The sequence below is a fragment of the Schistocerca piceifrons genome, chromosome 8 (assembly GCF_021461385.2).
Source record: "Schistocerca piceifrons isolate TAMUIC-IGC-003096 chromosome 8, iqSchPice1.1, whole genome shotgun sequence".
Taxonomy (NCBI): Eukaryota; Metazoa; Arthropoda; class Insecta; order Orthoptera; family Acrididae; genus Schistocerca; species Schistocerca piceifrons.
This window is the reverse complement of record NC_060145.1, coordinates 367,708,415-367,726,137: the sequence shown is the minus strand read 5'-3', so window position 1 is coordinate 367,726,137 and position 17,723 is coordinate 367,708,415. Positions and strand designations below refer to the sequence as shown.

General features: G+C 43.2%; 1 protein-coding gene across 1 annotated transcript in view; it reads left to right on the top strand.

The window, feature by feature from the left end:
• Positions 1 to 17,723, top strand: part of LOC124711641 (protein takeout-like) — a 51,069-nt gene that overhangs the window by 13,813 nt on the left and 19,533 nt on the right. The window contains exon 2 of the mRNA XM_047241830.1: positions 14,473 to 14,565. Within this exon, the coding sequence (XP_047097786.1) occupies positions 14,473 to 14,565 (93 nt within the window). The remainder of the gene's footprint in view (positions 1 to 14,472; positions 14,566 to 17,723) is intronic.

The following is a 17,723-nucleotide window of genomic DNA, read 5'->3' as shown; positions in this document are numbered from 1 at the left end:
GCGTATCAACACATCTTCAAGTAAGAGGTGGCGGTGACGCGCTTTAACAAGAAACCATAAACAGAATACTGACAGCAGCGTCATGAAGGTCAGGCTTAAGTAAATTCTTGAGTAAGACATGCTTGCAAACAAACACGAGGTTTGAACTGAGCTGTTTACTTGCGAGCTACGTCCGTAGAAATTATTCCCTAGCCCATTTACAATGAAAGTGTGTTGCATTTATCTTGTAAGAAGATATCTTTTATTCATCCAGTGTAGGATGGCGATAATTTTATACAGGAATAGCTCTGGTAGTACAATACGTTGCGTCATCGGAATAAATAACACGTTTGTGGGTAAGTTGCGTTTTTGGAAGTCTGTCGCAAAGTGCACGCAAAAAAAGGTTTGTCTACATCACCCATATTCCAGAACCCAGCTTATAGCGTGTGGAGGAGGGTCTTCGTGTACCTTTGTCGTTCCCGTCATTCGCGAATGGCGCGCTAGAAGAAGGACTGTTCGCGATTCTCCATAGGGGCTTCAGTTCCTTTGATTTTTCCAGTCGTGGGCATTCCGCGAGGAATGTGTGAGACGATTGACTTTCCTGTTAAAGAACGTTCTCCGTGATGCCCAACGCCTCCCTCGTAGAACCTGCAGCAGGAGTTTGACGAGCGGCTAGAGACGCTTTCTCATTTACTAATCGAACCCGCGAAGAAACGTGCCGTTATGGTTCATATCTTTGGACGGCGACCTACACGGTGTTTTTGGACCTACGGATGTGATCTGCACTCGTACCTCCACCCCGTATAAATTCTCAGATCGATTCGCAGGTGTCACCTAAGAGGTTCCAGAACGCCGCCCGTAAAAGCAGGACTCTTCCGGAGTTCATACCTCTGGTTCTATTGGTGATAGAAAGGTAGGGGCAAGGGTTTTGGATATCTCTTAGGCCACGGGCCATTTGTACAATCTATAGAAGGAGCGTTTTTGTGTCACTGTCCTAACCTAACATTATAGGGCCAAAGTATAGCTTAAATCTTAGACACTTCCTCCTGCTTGGGCAGTGGAGCAAATCGATTGGTTCTTTTTGGACATGATGTGGTATGCTGTGGTCTTTAAGTGGCCTAAGGAGGCACCATTAGCTCATGGGCGGTTCCTTAGAAAGCTCCAAAAAAGGGTTTCAACAATTTTTCCCCACCAAAACCGAGCCGAGTATTCCAACACAGTTATGCCCAGAAAAACATGGAGATTTTTCTTGATATCTTTATCTGTTACTGAGATACAAAGGTTCAGATTATCCTAATTCAACACGTAAAATACGCATGTAAAATCCGGTATGAGGCGAAATCTAAATAAAAACTAACAACGGCAAACCGCTCAAATTTTAACGTTATATTCTCTATCTTTAAGCATTTATCTAGAAGTTCCATCTCTCCGTTTTTAAAAATTCTTGGGGAGCCGTAGTTTCTAAACGGGTATGCACAGCAAATGAGGGTAATTTTTAAGATATATTCCTAAGATGCCGATCTAGATGAAAATTTTCTTGGTATCTTTATCCGTTACAGAGGTACAGAGGTTCAAAGTTACCCTACTTGTACACGTAAAATCCGTTGTGAGGCGAAAACGTAGTTTATAAAGTGACGTAGTACGATGATATACGTTACATAGCGTGTTAGGTATGTGGGAACTGCATGTTGTAGTATTGAAGAACATGAAAAAAGTTTGCACACGTAACTTCTGATCTATGGTGAATGTAAAATTCGTTTTGCATTGTTTAAATTTCATGTATATAAACTATCAAGATTTCACTGACCCATAAACTTCTTATATGAGCGAGAACCAGAGAAAAGATGCTCCTATTGGAGCACGAAACAGGCGAATTTGCTGCTATTTAAAAGACTGTGGCTGAAAAGTGGGGCACCAGCTGCCTCATTCCACCTTCCTTGCACATTTAAAATTTTTCACCAAAATTTTGGCAAAATTTTTTAATGTAGTGAGTAAGATACAGCGAGGCAGCTGTTGCCCCAATACTCAGTCAGTCTATTAAACAACAGCATATTCGCCTTTCTTCCGCTCAGATAGGAACATTTTTACGCTGGTAGTTTTATGTTCAAATATGCTATTTTCCTTGAGTCAGACCTCAAAACAGTGTAAAGATTGTACGGATTACTGAGAGGACACCCAGAAAGTATTAGTTTAGGAACTAAATATTCTCTTTTTAAACTGCAAATAATATGAGAAATTACTAAAATGTCGACTCTGCCATCAGGAGTGAATTCTACATTGTTCAGAATACTTAACAGTAAATTAACAAATAATGGCAAACTCCTCAATGGTATTCACCTCGCGCCATCGTATCAAAGTGATAGCTGCTGGCTCCTGTGGCCGAGAGGTTCTAGGCGCTTCAGTCTGGAAACGCGCGACCGCTGCTGTCGCAGGTTTGAATCTTGCCTCGGGCATGGATGTGTGTGATGTCCTTAGGTTCGTTAGGTTTAGGTAGTTCTGAGTTCTAGGGGACTAATGACCTCAGATGTTAAGTCCCCTGGTGCTCAGAGCCATTTGAACCATTTGAACCAAAGCGATAGCTGTGAGTGAAACGCCGAACATTGTACTAAGTGTGGAAAAATAGTGCTCAGCGAAATAAAAAGAACTTAACCGAACAGAATAAACGTCAGCATAGTGATAGAACCCGACTCTAATCCTTATGCGCTCAGCATGAAAGAAGTGTGAGTACAGGTCGTGGCTCGTAGAGCTCACGAGATTTGCGACTTGTGGTGTAACCACTAACTCTACTTCCTAAACTTTTAGGAACTCTACTCAGATTAACAAGCTATAATTATGTGAACGAACAATAGTGCCACCTAACACTGACTTTCTCTAATGACCAGAATAAGCGACGAGACTCACATTACAAACATTTTACCAGCATTATTTAAACCTCTACATCAGGAGGAGGAATAAAATGTCCTGATTTTCCTAATTTTATCGACTAGCGATAAAACTACGTACTGTGAGTTTCCTCTTGCGATCAGAACAACGCTAACATCTTCAAAGTGTAATGTAAGAGAGCAGAAAGTGAACTCAAAGATAAACTTTTACAATTCGAGTTTAAAAAATAAAAGAAAGTTACGCAGTAATGTGCAGGAAGAATGTAATGCTCCTATTGAAAGAGATAAATAGGACAAAAAACAATGAAAACGTCTGGAATGTCTGATGGACGGTCATGGAGATGACACGAATTTAAGGAGGAAACAAATGGGCATGCGCTGACTAACAATCTGTGCTACCAATAAAATGAAAAACGTATGAAAAAAAAAAACAATTTGATAGTTGCATAGATGAATTTCAAATACCTCGAGTAACTACTATATCTATTCATTCCATGCGGGAATAAACGAAAAATTTTCCTGTCTCGAAAATCTTTCTACACTGTTTTGGTGTCAAAGACCGATCATGTAAGCAATCAGATTATAATTTTGAGAATTAATAAATAATAATAAGAACCGCAAAACAAAGGCACTGTCCACGAGTTGCTACGTTTTCTGACGATTACAATCAGATTGAAGAGATACGTGAGGAATCGAGATTGTGCTATGTGTACGTGAAATCCTGCTTTACGTTTGGGAATTTCGTGTGGGATGCCATTCTACCGGCTCCAATCATCCCCACCCACGCTCTCTCTCTTCTCTTTATTAACCTGTCACAACATTACATAGGAAGGTCAACTGTGAACTTGCCCGAATAACTACGCTGTAATATTTACGACCAAAGCAGAGATAGAGATGGACTCAATCAGTTAATTAGTAGCATGACAACTTCTACGAGCAGCTGAAATGCTTCGCCATTGGCAGTTCACTTAAACCAGCGATGACCAACTTCTTCATGGAACATTTAGAAATAGAGGCGCTGGAATTGGCACCATGTTAACCTAACATGTGGTATGGGTACATTGACGACTTCTTCGTCCTGTGGGGCTGTAGTGAGGTACAGCTCGGTGGCTTCCTTAGGCGTCTGAACAGACCCAGTAAAATTCACTATGGAGGTTGAAAAGAACCAACAGCTACCCTTTCTGCATGTACTGGTTACGAGGGAACCTTGGAACCTGGAACACAGCGTGTATGTAAAGAGACACACACGGACCGTTATCTGCACAAACTGTCAAGTCGCCACCCGAGCTAGAAAACAGGGGTGATTAGTACGCTCGTAACGCATGCAAGACGAATACGTGAGCTGCAGCACGTCAAACGCGTTCTGAGGAGCAATGGCTACCACCTGTTACATACGATGTGTCATTTGGCGAAGTGACTCATCGGAAGAGAAATGGCAGTACGGCTTTTCTGCTACATATTCCCAGGGTGACTGACGGAATACGCTGTGTATTGCAACCAAACGGGTTAGAGACTATTCATAAACCAACAGACTGTCTTAGATCGTCAAAGGACCAAAGGCACTCATCGCAATGTAGGAGGTATACAACACACCTCGTCATATTGCTATGACTGGGCGATCAATCAACACCAAGATCTCCGAACACAAGCTGGTGAATCATGCGCTGTGTGAGACCGACAGCAAAACCCACCGACACGGAAATTCTTGCTGTGGACAAATGCTGAGATACACTCGCTTGTTCAGGCAAGCCATAGATGTCCACAAAAAAATGACAACAGCTTCATCAAGAAAGAGGAAGGCCTCAAGGTGAACAGATACTGGATTCCTGTGCTGGTAATGAAGAATCATTGCAGACAGCAAGGAGAGAATCAGAGCGATAATGGCCAGGGAAATCCCTCGGACTTTGGGGCGCCAGGTACATAGTGATTCAGCTGCCCTTACCGCTGTCGTTTTATGCAACCCGCATTGTTATAAATGGCCCTCATAAACATGCGGCAGATTTTCATATTCTCTTGCTCGCTACGGGCGACCTATTAGTCCTACGGAAAAACCATCAGCAGGATTTTTTTTTCTAAGAAATTTGATGTAGTTCAATTTGCTGGAGTCCACAGTTTTCAAGTTATTCAAGAAAACGTACAAAGGTGATATTTAAACGCACCTCCGCGTTACGCTCATCCCCCACCAACAAGGATTTCTAATATGCTGCTCACGGCATTCCCTTCTGCCACTGTTAAAAAATTCTGACTACACAAACTATTTCCTATATTCTATCTCCCTTGTCTCTTTTGATTGGGCTGTTACGACACCAGCAGTCAGTTACTTCATAAACATTTTTAATTTAAACGTGCTTGTCATTGTAATGAACGAAAACTGGCTTTTGTAAACGTTGCGCTAAAACTAATTACGGTGAAAATTCGATCCAAAGTTATTGGTTACAGAACAAAGGATTCGTAGTCAGAACGCCTGACGAATAAAATGAATTAATTGATTATTTTACGCTGTGAAAATTCATAAAACTGTTAGGTAAAATTTACTAAACGTCAGTTTCACTTTTTGTAAGTGTTCGGATAAGCTGATGGCATAATAACGGCGGTTAGTGAAGACCAAAACAGATCGAACGCCGGAAACAATTTGTGCAGTCGTAAATATTTGTACAGCGGCAGGACGGAATTCCATGAACAACAAATTAGAAATCCTGACTGGTGAGGGCTGAGTGTGGGAGTGGGGGGTGCCTTTGATGGTCACGTTTGTACGTTCTTTTTTAAATAAAACGAAAACCACGGCCTCCAGCGAAAATGTATACTAGTACAAAATTTAACTACATTAAATTTATTACAAAGAGATTCTGTTCAGTTTTTCTGTAGGATTAATAGTTTGCGCGTAGCGAGCGAGAGAACACGAAAATCTCGCACGTGGTTTATGAAGGCCAGCTGTAGCACTGTATGTTGCATAACACCACAGCGGCAGGGTCAGCCGAATCGTCCTGTGTAAGCTGCTTCCGCGAGCTTGGCTGCAGCCCGCCACCTGCAACAGAGGGCGAAGCTTTGACAGTGCGGCCACGCGTGCTGGCGAAACGACAGAGAAATCGTCAAACGTCGTCCGAAGAACATGAGACAGAAGCAAACTGTCATTTTGTCCCTTAATTAGCTGTGCAGCTGATCACACACAATTACTTTGAGAGAGCGAGACTGCAGACTAAACATACAGAGTTCGTCAGAAATACCGTTGATAGCTTTCTAGAATGATAGTTTACGTCAAAATAAGAAAAGAATTTTATATAATAACGTCCTAAATTCCTTCGTTACTGGGCCAGTAATGTAATTTTACAATTCAGAAACTCGTAAGTTCAAATAGTCACCGTATTGTTCCTAGACAGGAATGAATTCGTCGGATCGTTGTATTTTAAAAACCACCCAATGTTGTCGAAGGGGTTCGCAGGCATTCATGGCACACTGATGTAGCGTTTCTGCAATTATAATCACAGCAGCCCGGGCCAATAGGTAGTAATCCAAAAGATTGGAAGAACGTGTAGACCATGAAAATGGCCCTATACTATTTTTGAATGTGTCGGGGTGGGTGTCAGCGTGTGCACAACGAATACTATACCTGAAATGTGATACACCACTATCGTTCTTGCTAGCAAATCTGAAAGAGCGTTCTAAATAAATTCCATGCACATTTCATGCGTTAAGATTTGCTAGCACAACATATGGCTCCGCCAGAGTCACGTGGGATTCCAACTGCTACTGATGTCTAGTATGAATTGTAGCACCAAGAGTTTTATCCCATCACAAATTTTGTGAGAGGGCATCCGTACTTGGAAGGAAGTAGAGTATATATTGAATATTTTTTGTGAGCTACTGCTCTGAGAACTTCGCGAATTGTTATTTCTTTAATGACTCAAATCCGTAGGATTTTAGGACGTAGCGTATATTCATATGGTATTTTTACGCTTGTTGCGCAGTAACGAATTGAATTCACTCACAAAATTTCTACAAGTATTAACGATATGAAAGTGAAGTGCGATTTTTCTAGACGTGATCAGAGGAGGAGTAAGTACTAAAATCGTCAAAAAATGAAAAAAAGTAGCTGTTCAGGTAAATATCATTACATAATTTCAAACACATAATTAAAGTGTTGAAAATCAAACCTATACACTATTTCTGAAAACGCAGACACGGCCACTGTCATGCAAATGACGAAAAGCGTGTGGCATAGTAAATATGAACACTGCATGGCGAAAAAGCAGTTTTGTTTGTGAACGAATGAAGGTACAAAATGGATGGTTTGGACGAACCGTCAGCATCGAGCATCGGGCTTATTATAAACAAAGCAGTTTAGTTAGAGAAGCAAGTGAGAATGTAAGATTGTAAAACCTAAAGACTGTAACGAAATCCAGGAGGATCTGCAGAGGATCGACGATCGGTGCACGTACTGGTAGCTGAACCTGAATGTAAATAAATGTAACGTTGTTGTTGTTGTGGTCTTCAGTCCTGAGACTGGTTTGATGCAGCTCTCGATGCTACTCTATCCTGTGCAAGCTTCTTCATCTCCCAGTACCTACTGCACCCTACATCCTTCTGAATCTGCTTAGTGTATTCATCTCTTGGTCTCCCTCTACGAATTTTACCCTCCACGCTGCTCTCCAATACTAAATTGGTGATCCCTTGATGCCTCAGAACATGTCCTACCAACCGATCCCTTCTTCTAGTCAAGTTGTGCCACAAGCTTCTTCATCTCCCAGTACCTACTGCACCCTACATCTTTCTGAATCTGCTTAGTGTATTCATCTCTTGGTCTCCCTCTACGACTTTTACCCTCCACGCTGCTCTCCAATACTAAATTGGTGATCCCTTGATGCCTCAGAACATGTCCTACCAACCGATCCCTTCTTCTAGTCAAGTTGTGCCACAAACTTCTCTTCTCCCCAATCCTATTCAATACCTCCACATTATTTATGTGAGCTACCCATCTAATATTCAGCATTCTTCTGTAGCACCACATTTCGAAAGCTTCTATTCTCTTCTTGTCCAAACTATTTCTCGTCCATGTTTCACTTCCATACATAGCTACACTCAGTACAAATACTTTCAGAAACGACTTCCTGACACTTGAATCTATACTCGATGTTAACAAATTTCTCTTCTTCAGAAACGCTTTCCTTGCCAGTGCTAGTCAACATTTTATATCCTCTCTACTTCGACTATCGTCAGTTATTTTGCTCCCCAAATAGCAAAACTCCTTTACTACTTTAAGCTTCTCATTTCCTAATCTAATTCGCTCAGCATCACCCGACTTAATTCGGCTACTTTCCATTATCCTCGTTTTGCTTTTGTTGATGTTTCTGTACAAATTGTAAATAGCCTTTCGCTCTCTGTATTTTACCCCTGCCACCTTCAGAATTTGAAAGAGACTATTCCAGTCAACATTGTCGAAAGCTTTCTCTAAGTCTACAACTGCTAGAAACGTAGGTTTGTCTTTCCTTAATCTAGCTTCTAAGATAAGTCCTAGGGTCAGTACTGCCTCACGTGTTCCGATATTTCTACGGAATCCAAACTGATCTTCCCTGAGGTCGGCTTCTACTAATTTTTCCATTCGTCTGTAAAGAATTCGCATTAGTATTTTGCAGCCGTGACTTATTAAACTGATAGTTCGGTAATTTTCACATCTGTCGACACCTGCTTTCTTTGGGATTGGAATTATTATATTCTTCTTGAAGTCTGAGGGTATTTCGCCTGTCTCATACATCTTGGTCACCAGATGGTAGAGTCTTTTAACGTATTACGGATAAATAAGCGAAGAAGTCTACTATTGTTCGGTTAGACTAGTGGTAATGGTTCAAATGGCTCTGAGCACTATGGGACTTAACATCTGTGGTCATCAGTCCCCTAGAACTCAGAACTACTTAAACCTAACTAACCTAAGGACATCACACACATCCATGCCCGAGGCAGGATTCGAACCTGCGACCGTAGCGGTCACGCGGTTCCAGACTGAAGCGCCTAGAACCGCACGGCCACACCGGCCGGCAGACAAGTGGGGAAAAAAAAACCACTGGAAGCAGTGGATACCGTAGAATAACTAGGAGTAACCATCGAGGTAGACGTAAAGTGGAATGACAGTATGAAACCAATGGTAGAAAAAGCCGAAGCCAGGCAGTGATTCACTCTCGCTTGACACCACTGAAGTCGCAAATAGCGGTGGTTTGCGGTCAGTGGAATGCATAATAAAGGGCGTTTGTCCTTGAAGTAATTGATTTGTAACAGTTCGTTGTTTCACGGCTGTGCCAACTGCTGCTCAAATTGCTGCTGCAGATGTAGTACGAAGCACCAGAGCCATGGCCATCCTGCGCCCGTCTTCTTCCGACCGCATATTCTCGTGACCACCGCTCCCAGCAATCATGTACAGTGGCTACATTCCTGGCAAGTCTTTCTGCAATATCCCAGATGGAACAACCATCTTAATGACCTCGTTCAAAGCCAGTGAGTTGTTTAATATGGCGTCTTCGTCGTCTTAAAAGCAGTCTTGACTAACATCAACTCACCACGTCCAATCTCAAAGGTAACTAATGCACACCACCGTTACAGCGTGTATTTAAAACGAACTTGATATGAATCCTCACAGTGGTGTTACTAGCGACACGCTTATGAGACTGTCTTGAAATTTGAAAGGCATCGACTTCCACATATAGAAACACGACTACCAACTTTCGTTCATGTCGCACAACTCCTTCTTGGAGATGCGATTTCTTTTTCCGTCAATGTATTTGACAGAGTTGAAAGAAGCGGGATATCGGAGAAGATATATTAGTACCAACCGGGCATTGACTCACAGATCTATGAATTTGTCGTTTGATACTTGCCCGCTAAGTTAGTCAGGCCCTCCATAATACGACTGCAGCATACTTCTTAAGTAATAGAACCCAGTACGTTGTCCTCGATGGTGACTGTTGATCGGAGGTGAGGGTATCATTTGAAGTGCCCCAGGGAAGTGTGGTAGGTCCGCTGTTGTTTCCTATCTACATAAATGATCTTTTGGATAGGGTGGATAGCAATGTGCGGCTATTTGCTGATGATGCTGTGGTGTACGCGAAGGTGTCGTCGTTGAGTGGCTGTAGGAGGATACAAAATGACTTGGACAGGATTTGTGATTGGTGTAAAGAATGGCAGCTAACTCTAAATATAGATAAACGTAAATTAATGCAGATGAATAGGAAAAAGAATCCTGCAATGTTTGAATACTCCATTAGTAGTGTAGCGTTTGACACAGTCACGTCGATTAAATATTCGGGCGTAACACTGCAGAGCGATATGAAGTGGGACAAGCATGTAATGGCAGTTGTGGGGAAGGCGGATAGTCGTCTTCGGTTCATTGGTAGAATTTTAGGAAGATGTAGTTCATCTGTAAAGGAGACCGCTTATAAAACACTAAAACGACCTATTCTTGAGTACTGCTCCAGTGTTTGGGATCCCTATCAGGTCGGATTGAGGGAGGGCATAGAAGCAATTCAGAGGCGGGCTGCTAGATTTGTTACTGGTAGGTTTGATCATCACGCGAGTGCTACGGAAATGCTTCAGGAACTCGGGTGTGAGTCTCTAGAGGAAAGGACGCGTTCTATTCGTGAATCGCTACTGAGGAAATTTAGAGAACCAGCATTTGAGGCTAACTGCAGTACAGTTTTACTGCCGCCAACTTAATTTTCGCGGAAAGACCACAAAGATAAGATAAGAGAGATTTTTCCTCGTTCTGTTTGGGAGTGGAACAGGGAGAGAAGATGCTAGTTGTGGTACGAGATACCCTCCGTCACGCACCGTATGGTGGATTGCGGAGTATGTATGTAGATGTAGATATTTATGACTCCAGTCCTTACCGAGTGAGGAGGCGCAGTGATCAAGCCACCAGGCTTGCGTTCCGGAGGACTGTCAAGCTAGAATTAACTTACCTGTACTGTCTCAAGTCGAATGCGACGAATATTTAAATGCTTCCTTTGGAAAGAGAAAGTCCGATTTCTTTTCCCACTCTTGCCTATTTCAATTTGTACTTTGTTCCTGAAAACCTTGTTGCAGACGGAGAACTCCTTTATAGCCTTACATCGTCGTCTTCTTGGTGACGGCCGGAGCATCTGTACGTTGCTGTACATCGCGCCCAAGTTTATCACAAAAAGTATCATAAACTAATATAATATCGTATTTCTCGCCTTGAATTACATGGAATATTTTTGGTGCGCAGAAGCTCCAGGCTCTTTATTCTTCGTAAAAGTGAAATGATTTCCGTTTCGAAAAGAACATCTCTATGGGTACCTCCCTCGAGCACCAAAATAGGTTTCAACTAAAAGCCATATGACAGTTTACACCCGTGAAGATAACTAAACAGTGGAAAATGCCAACGAGTCACCAGAATCAACATATTTATTTACTCGTTTTATACCCCATCTTTTACTTGTGTTGCTCATTGTATTCCTCTTAGGCATTCAAAGGAAGATTTTTTTTGAGTCATCATTTTTCTGGATGGGATGAAGCGGCCCGCCACGAGTTCCACTTCTGTGCCAACTTTTTCATCTCAGAGTACCACCTTCAACCTACATCCTCATTTATTTGCTGGATATATTACAATCTGTTTTGCTCTACAATTTTTACCCTCTATAGCTCCCACGGATGTTATTCCGTGATGTCATAACAAATGACCTACCATCCTGTCCCTTCCTCTTGCCTGTGTTTTCCATATTTTCCTTTCCTCGCTAATCTGCGGAGAACCCCCTCATTCCTCGCCTTATCAGTCCACCTAATTTTCAACGTTCTTCTGTAGCATCACATCTTCAACGCTTCTATCCTCCTCCGTTGTGGTTTTCCCACAGTCAATCTCTCATGCTATACAATGCACTTCTCCAAACTTACATTCTCAGAAATTTCTTCCTCAAAGTAAGACCTTTGTTTTACACCAGTAGAATCCAATTGGACAGTAATGCCCTTTTTGCCGGTGGTATTCTGCGTTTTATGTCCTCCTTGCTCCGTCCGTTATGGGCTATTTTGCTGCCTAGGTAGTATGCGACAGTATGCTTAATTAATATGTTCAAAAACGCCGAGCGTAAAAACGAGATTTTGCGGTGATCATACCTTGGGTCCTGTTGGTGATACAAAAAGTACCTTTAAGTGTTTTGGATAGCCCTTGGACTAGCGACCATTTGTATATCCAACATAAAGATTGTCTTAGTGCCACTATGCTACACTACAGGGTCAAAGCATGAATATTACACGCTTCCTTGTGCTTAGGGAACTGCAGGAAATCCAGTTGGTAGAGCACTTTTCCGCGAAAGGCAAAGGTCACGAGTTCGAGTCTCGGTCCGGTACACAGTTTTAATCTGCCAAGAAGTTTCATATCAGCGCACACTCCGCTACAGAGGGAAAATCTCATTCTGGAAACATTCCCCAGGCTGTGGCTAAGCCATGTCTTCGCAATATCCTTTCTTCCAGGGGTGCTAGTCCTGTAAGTTCGCAGAAGTTTGGAAGGTAGGAGACGAGGTACTGGTGGAATTAAAGCTGTGAGGGAGGGTCCATGAAGAAATGCAGATGATAAACGGATATTCTTTGGACAAATATAGTATACTAGAATTGACATGTGATTGCATTTTCAAGCAATTTGGGTGCATAGATCCTGAGAAATCAGTACCCAGAACAACCAGCTCTGGCCGTAATAAAGGCCTTGATACGCCTGGACATTGACTCAAACAAAGCTTGGATATGGCGTGTACAAGTACAGCTGCCCATGCAGCTTCAACACGATACAACAGTTCATCAAGAGTAGTGACTGGCGTATTGTGACGAGCCAGTTGCTCGGCCACCATTGATCAGACGTTATCAGTTGGTGAGAGATCTGGAAAATGTGCTGGCCAGGGCAGCAGTCGAACATTTCCTGCATCCAGAAAGGCATGTACAGGACCTGCAACATGCAGTCGTGCATTATCCTGCTGAAATGTAGGGTTTCGCAGGGATCGAATGAAGGGTAGAGCCACTGGTCGTAACACATCTATAATGTAACGTCCACTGTCCAAAGTGCCGTTAATGCGAACAAGAGGTGACCGAGACGTGTAACCAATGGCACCCCATACGTCGGGTGATACGCCAGTATGGCGATGACGAACACACACTTTCAATGTGCGTTCACCGCGATATCGCCAAACACGGATGCGACCATCATGATGCTGTAAACAGAACCTAGGTTCATCCGAAAAAAATGACGTTTCGCCATTCGTGCACCAAGGTTTGTCGTTGAGTACACCACCGCAGGCGCTCCTGACTGTGATGCAGCGTCTAGGGTAACCGCAGCCACGGTCTCCGAGCTGATAGTCCATGCTGCTGCAAACGTCGTCGAACTGTTCGTGCAGATGGTTGTTGTCTTGCAAACGTCCCCATCTGTTGACTCAGGGATAGAGACGTGGCTGCACGATCCGTTACAGCCATGCGGATAAGATGCCTGTCATCTCGACTGCTAGCGATACGAGGCCGTTGGGATCCAGCACGGCGTTCCGTATTACCCTCCTGAACCCACCGATTCCATATTATGCTAAAAGTCAGTGGATCTCAACCAACGCGAACAGCATTGTCGCGATACGATAAACCGCTATCGCGTTGGGCTACAATCCGACCTTTATCGAAGTCTGAAACGTGATGGTACGCATTTCCCCTCCTTACACCAGGCATCACAACAACGTTTGACCAGGCAACGCCGGTCAACTGCAGTTTGTGTATGAGAAATCGGTTGGAAACTTTCCTCATGGCAGACCGTTGTAGGTGTCGTCACTGGCGCCAACCTTGTGTGAATGCTCTGAAAAACTAATCATTTGCATATCACAGCATGTTCTTCCTGTCGGTTAAATTTCGCGTCTGTAGCACGTCACCTTCGTGGTGTAGCAATTTTAATGGTCAATTAGATATACTTATTGTGAGCACGTCTTTTCTCCTCTTTTGGTGTAGAAATTTGATTTTTTTTTGTTTGTTTTTGGGATTCGCTTCCCTACTTCCGTAATTTCAAAAAATGGTTCAAATTGCTCTGAGCACTATGGGACTCAACTGCTGAGGTTATTAGTCCCCTAGAACTTAGAACTAGTTAAACCTAACTAACCTAAGGACATCACAAACATCCATGCCCGAGGCAGGATTCGAACCTGCGACCGTAGCGGTCTTGCGGTTCCAGACTGCAGCGCCTTTAACCGCACGGCCACTTCGGCCGGCCCGTAATTTCCAAACCATGTTAGTCTTTAGCATTTTGGCGGCGGCACGTTCCGTCGCCTTCTCCGCCGGAATGACAAATCCTTCTCCCTCCCATCGTCAACAAATTTAACCACGGTAACCACAAGCCGTCGCGTCTGCCCACGAAGGCATTTTATGCCCACACGTTCCATGCTTGCACTGCGACGTAGCTTTAATACGAATGTGGCTGTATCTAGTCACGTGACTAACTTAGTTGCTGCTACGGCCGCATTACCACTTCACCTTGCCTGGTAAACCCCCCTTATTGTTCACATTATTTTGTTGTCTCTTTACATTTGTCTTGTAGGTTTAGCTAGTGTTGTAACCAACTGGCTAATCAACTTCTCTCATCCATTTGTTTCAGCCCCCGAACTGAAGACATGCAAACAGACAGACCCTCAATACAACGACTGCTTGAAAAATGCATTGCAGGGGGCATTACCCTCGCTATCTAAAGGTAAGTTCCGCACTTGGTTTAATACTACGAGCAAGTTGACAGACATAATCTTGTCGAGATTTATCGAAATAGGACTACTTTATTTTTAAAGACAACACCAAATGTATGACAACCTAAGCCAAGAACACCTGCTTTAACTATTCCACAAATATTGCGAACGCAAAAGTGCTATTAATGTGCGGTTTTCACAGAATGGATTGGAAGTCAGGGGCTCGTTTTGTTAGCCGACCAACAGATGTAATAATACTCAGAAAGTGTACTACTTGTGCAAACATACACTTTTCTAACCGGAAGAATCTCTATTGACATTAACAAACTAAAACACAGTACAATAGAATATCAGTTGAATTGTGTTTGCTGTAGGATTCTGTTGTCACTTGATTAAGAGATATCGTATTTTGAAAAGTTCCTGGTATGGTTGGGAGCAGGATACAGGGGCTGCTGGAGTGGAAGGCTGAGCAACAAACTCAGGATAGAAGATAAAATTTAATTTATTTCGCAATATAATTCATGCAAGCTACTGGTAACAACATACTGCAATATAACTTGTTCAATTTAAATGTACAAGTTATCTAACATCAAACAATCTGAAAATATGAGATTTAAACCTTTCCCAAAATGTTAATGCTTGTAAAATGTTATTACGAAACACAGAAAATTACCAAACTAGTACTGTATTTAAGCGTTACATAACCTAATGGGGACAATGGCTTACAGGAAATAATATCACAGACGTATAGCAATATCTGCCCACTACAGTACTGTCTTACGTAACCTTGTGTGCCACAATGATTGACAGAACCACTTATAAAGTTAAATGGTAAATGTTACCCACAATGACGCTTGCGTTATAATCTTACGTAGCACTGTTTTACAAGGCAAGCACATTCAGTTTAGACAAGTTAACAAGACAGTGCCTCCATCTGAATTTTCCCAAAGAAATCCATCAATAGTCGTAGGCCAGACGGTGATTCGAAAAGGATTTGATAACAAGTTACCGCACTGTTGGCGGTTGGCACTAAACCCCTGGCGTGGGACAGATGTGTGGGCCAGAAACCCCGTTGCAGCAGGAGCCGTTAACAACAGTACCCACAGAACTCCTTCTAAAACATCACCGTGAAATGACGTCATAGGGGTATCCAAACCAGTTTATCACTCAACAGCAGTGAGTAAGAGAAAAGGAAAAAAAAAAAGAACCACACGCGGCACTTACAATTAACATTGAATTATTCCTAGCTGTGGTTAAGATTGCATTAACTTTAATCCAACATTTAAACAGTGGTGTCACAGTAGACTCAAACTTTACTTGACTAGCGTGACAAATCTTAAGTTCAGTAGCAAACTGAAATGCAATTTAAAGACACTCAAGTAAGGGTATTGTGAAACACTTCATCAACAATTTAAGCAAACACGCCCACATAGGCACTCCAGTTCATACGTAAATCAACCAGGGCACAAGTCAGTATTTCGACACGCGACGTGGGAACACTCACTGCTCAGCAGCGCAAGCCAGAATACGCCAGAAAGAAATCGCCCTGTAGCTTCACCAGATGGCTCAAATGGCTCTGAGCACTATGGGACTTAACTTCTGAGGTCATCAGTCCCCTAGAACTTAGAACTACTTAAACCTAACTAACCTAAGGACATCACACACATCCATCCCCGAGGCAGGATTCTAACCTGCGAGCGTAGTGGTCGCGCGGTTCCAGACTGTAGCGCCTAGAACCGCTCGGCCACCCCGGCCATCCACCAGATGAAGATGCACCAAACTAACAGCTCACCTTTAACAATATCAATCCAAATGCCGCTAATAAGGTAATGGTCAGAATAACACCAGCCTGTAGCCACAGCGTGAGGAAGGTTGAACGAGACAATTGACCATCACAGATTGTGTTCAAAATGATCACCGGCAGCTGCAACACACGTTTAGTTTGGTATGGAACGACTGCTGCACACGTGCTAGCATTTCCGAGCAGGCAGCACTACAGGCTGAACAGAACGAACGACAGCGAGTCACTGCAGCACCTCCAGTTCCGCCGCTCGGCCGGCCCCAATGCAACTGTCACACCCACACCACTCGCCGACGCGACTTCCGCGAGCTTCCGGCGTCGCTCCGCCCACGCCCGCTCGTCTCTGTCTCTGCCTGAGACTCACTTTCGGCTTCCCGCACGGAATCCCAGAGGGCGCACCAACCCGCGCGCCGCAAAGCGAATCGAAAGAGATTGAACACACTACACCGTAACAATCAAATCGCAGGAGTACACGGCACAGTTCCCACACCGTCACTTTTACAATATTTGTTACAGCACACACTTAAGAACAGAACTAGTGCATACACTAATTATGCGAATTCTGACCAGTAACGAGACAATTGACCATCACAGATTGTGTTCAAAATGTTCACCGGCAGCTGAAACACACGTTTAGTTTGGTATGGAACGACAGCTGCACACGTGCTAGCATTTCCGAGCAGGCAGAACTACAGGCTGAACAGCCATCATGTTGGTACCAGAGGTTCCTTCTACTCTGCAGAAGCACGTCTTCTAGCATCCGTGGAAGGTGGTCTGTTAGGAGGCTGAGATACTTGTGCGCCTATGAGCTGATGGCTCACTATCCAACACCACACGTTCCATCTGACGAAACCGATAGGGATAGTCAACAGACCAATAGTGCATGTTTCAGTGGTTTGCCTGGCCACGATTAGTAAAAGTGGTTTCACCAAGAAAAGAATTGCATGTACATCTGGATTATCCTGTCTTAATGCCCATGTACAGCAGTTGACACAAATATCATAATCTTTTCCACGGAGCTCTCGATGGAGAGAGATGACATTACCATATTTTTAGTTTGGTAATGTCAATAGGGGTTATTCCATTTAAAGACGTGTATGTTTGCACAACAAATTCACTTTCTAAGTATTACTAAAATCTGTTGATTGGCTAACTCGGGCATGGATGTGTGTGATGTCCTTTGGTTAGTTAGGTTTAAGTAGTTCTAAGTTCTAGGGGACTGATGACCACAGCTGTTAAGTCCCATAGTGCTCAGAGTCATTTGATTGGCTAACAATAGGAGACCCTGACTACCACTCCATTCTGTGAAAACCGCGCAACAATAGCGCTTTCCATTTCCGCAATATTTGCCACGCAAGTTTTAGGTGA